The sequence below is a fragment of the Nicotiana tomentosiformis genome, chromosome 1, assembly GCF_000390325.3.
Source record: "Nicotiana tomentosiformis chromosome 1, ASM39032v3, whole genome shotgun sequence".
Classification (NCBI taxonomy): domain Eukaryota; kingdom Viridiplantae; phylum Streptophyta; class Magnoliopsida; order Solanales; family Solanaceae; genus Nicotiana; species Nicotiana tomentosiformis.
In genome coordinates, this window is record NC_090812.1 from 115,688,295 (window position 1) to 115,691,521 (window position 3,227).

General features: G+C 39.6%; 2 protein-coding genes across 2 annotated transcripts; both read left to right on the forward strand.

The window, feature by feature from the left end:
- Window positions 1-304: 304 nt before the first annotated feature.
- LOC117273573 (uncharacterized) lies at window positions 305-673 on the forward strand. The gene has a single exon (XM_033652755.1). The coding sequence runs from the start codon at window positions 305-307 to the stop codon at window positions 671-673; it is 369 nt and encodes a 122-aa protein (XP_033508646.1).
- A 1,737-nt stretch (window positions 674-2,410) lies between these two features.
- LOC138908900 (uncharacterized mitochondrial protein AtMg00300-like) lies at window positions 2,411-2,887 on the forward strand. Its single transcript, XM_070199636.1, has one exon. It carries the CDS (start codon window positions 2,411-2,413, stop codon window positions 2,885-2,887), a length of 477 nt encoding a protein of 158 aa, XP_070055737.1.
- Window positions 2,888-3,227: the final 340 nt, after the last annotated feature.

Genomic DNA, 3,227 nt, shown 5'->3' on the forward strand with positions numbered 1-3,227 from the left:
TAGAGTTGTTACAAGTTAGTGAGGGATTAAGAGGTTAATTCCTAGGTTACAAGAGTTTGTAATTTGACGTTTGCTCAGTAGTGAAGTTGAAATCTTACAAAGGTAGATTGTAGTTTTTAATCCCGTGAGCTGGGAGTTTTTCACGTAAAACTCTACTGTGTCATTTACTTACTGTTGTGTGTGTGCATTCTGTGAAAATTGATAGAAAAACTGGTTCTTTGTATAGTTTGGTGGACTTTTAGTTTCTATCAATTGGTATCAGATCAGTTTCTTTTTATCAGGCTAACACCTAGAAAGGATACTCATGGCTGTTCCACCAAACTTTGAAGAAGGTCAATCAACCTACAGACCACCACGATTTAATGGCCAATACTACGGATGGTGGAAGACAAGGATGCATGATTTTATCATGGCTGAGGACTCAAAACTTTGGGATGTCATCTGCGATGGTCCTTTTGTTCCTTTGAAGACCATTGGAGAACCAACAACGTTAGTTCCCAAGACTAGGAAAGAATACAACGATGCTGACAGAAAGGCTATAGAGAAGAACTTCCAAGCCAAAAAAATCCTCGTCTGTGGTATTGGATCAGACGAATACAACCGGATTTCTGCCTGCCAATCTGCCAAGGAGATCCGGGAAGCTCTCCAAATAGCACACGAAAGGACTACTTAAGTCAAACAGTTGAAGATTGATATGCTAACCACTGAGTATAAGCTATTCATGATGAACGACAATGAGTCCGTTCGGGACATGCAATCTCACTTCACTTCTATCATCAATGAGCTCCATTCTCTAGGAGAAATTATTCCAAGAAACAGGCTTGTCAGAAAAATACTCAGCGTATTACCTAGATCATGGGAAAGCAAAGTAAATGCTATCACAGAGGCAAAGGATCCGCAGAAGGTGACCATTGATGAACTCATTGGCAATATGAAAACTTATGAGATGAAGAAGAAGAAGGATAATGAGAGAAGATAGCCCAAAAGGGAGAAGAACCTGATCCTCAAAACATACAAAAATGACTCAAGTGGTGAGGATGCCAATATGGATTACCTGACAAAGAGATTTCGGAAAATGGTTCACAGAAATGAAGGTATTCCAAAAAGGGGCAGCTCTAACAAGCTAAGAGGCTATGACCTATGCCATAAGTGTGGGAAGCCAGGACATTTCATCAAGGATTGCCCCCCTCTCAAGAAAGATCAGTACAAACACAACACAGACAAAGCAGTCAAGAGGAACCCGGTTCCTGACAAATGATTCAAGAGAAAAGATGCCGCTGAAAATGTTGTGAAGCAAGCTCTTGATGCATGGGGAGACTCCTTCAGTGAATCAGGAGAGGATGATGAATAAGGTGACAACTCTATGATGGCAATAGAGAGTGAAACAGCTGAATATGACCCTATCTTTGCCTTGATGGAAAAATCGGACGATGATGAAGATGATGATGAGGTAAACTTTCTGGACATTCAAAGAAATTTGAAGTCCTACTCTCAGAAAAAGCTTATATCTTTGGAAAATATTTTAATTGATGCTTATCATAGTCTTATAAATGATAAAAATGCATTAACTATGGAATTATGAGAAATAGAACATGAGAGGGATGATCTAGTGGTTGTGGTGATCGATTTTAAAGAGACCATTGAGTGCTTAAAAAATGATAAAGAAGCTCTAACTGAAAAGATTGCTAGCATAGAGCAAGAGAGAGATGACTTATTAGTAGTAGTCGTGGACCTAAAGGAAACAATTGAGGAACTAAAAGGGGAAGGTAGGCATGAGATCACCCAAAAGGAAAAAGAAGTTGCAAGTGAGGCACAAATTAAGCTTGAAAATGAACCTCAAACTGTGAAATCTAGTCTGTGTGCAGAACTTGAAAGAAACAGACAACTTCAAGAAGACCTAGGCAGAGTTAAAAGTGACCTCGAAAAATCTCTGAAGTGTACCTGGTCCTCTGATGCAATTGCTACCATGTATACAAACAATGGTGGGAACAAGCAGGGAGTCGGGTTCCAAAGAGAAAAGACTCCCTACAATCCACATAGCAAGTATGTTACTGTCCCTAATAACTGGCTTTGTACTCACTGTGGCAACACTGGTCACTTTAAAGAAAACTGTAAGGTTAGAATTCAGTCCCAACAGAAAAACAAGGTGTTTTTTGAAAAGGTAACTACTTCCAAGGAACCTGGTCCCTCAACTAAAAAATATATATTACCTGCCTGGACAAGAAAAAGTCTGATTCACCCTTTTCCTCACTACAAGGGACCCAAACTTGTTTGGGTTCCTAAATCTAACCCTTGATTTTCTTGTGCAGGGAGCAGTGAAAGGAAGCAGCCAAAAATGGTACATGGATAGTGAATGCTCTAACCACATGACTGAAAGCACAAATGATTTCGTTTCACTCAAAGCCCCACAATGAGGGAGTGTGTCCTTTGGAAATGGAAAAAAGGTTACATTCTAGGAGTTGGAAGGATTGGGAAGTCTCTTGCTCACTCAATTGAAAATGTGTACTATGTGAACGGATTGAAGTACAGTCTGCTGAGTGTTTCCCAAATCTGTGACAAGGGAAACAAAGTGAAATTTGTGTCAAAAATATGCACGGTCACAAATCTTGTGACCGGTGAGGTGGTTCTGGTGGCTAAAAGATACAAAAACATTTATGTTGCTAATTTTGAGTCCTTGCAAAATAGGGATCGTAGTTGTCTGAGTGCTGTTGATGATGATGCTAAACTGTGGCATATAATATTGAGTCATGCAAGTTTTATGTTGCTTAACAAATTGGTCAAAAAGGGCCTGGTTTGTGGCCTGCCCAAGTCAAGCTTCAAGGATCACAAGGTGTGTGATGCATGTATAAAAGGAAAACAAGTCAGATCATCATTCAAATCCAAATAGAAAGTTAGTACCTCAAGGACACTTGATCTCCTTCATATGGATCTGTGTGAACCTATGAGGGTACCAAGTAGAGGAGGAAAGAAGTACATTTTTGTTATAGTGGGCGATTATTCCAGATTCAGCTGGACCCTGTTTCTCAGAACTAAGGACGAAACCTTTCAAGTATTTGCTACATTTGTGAAAAAGATCCAGGTGAAGATGAGCCATAAGGTAGTATGTATAAGGTCTGATCACGACATAGAATTTGACAATGCCAAATTCGACGAATTCTGTGCTGAAAATGGCATTACTCATAATTTTTCAGCTCCAAGAACACCTCAACAAAATGGTGTTGTAGAGA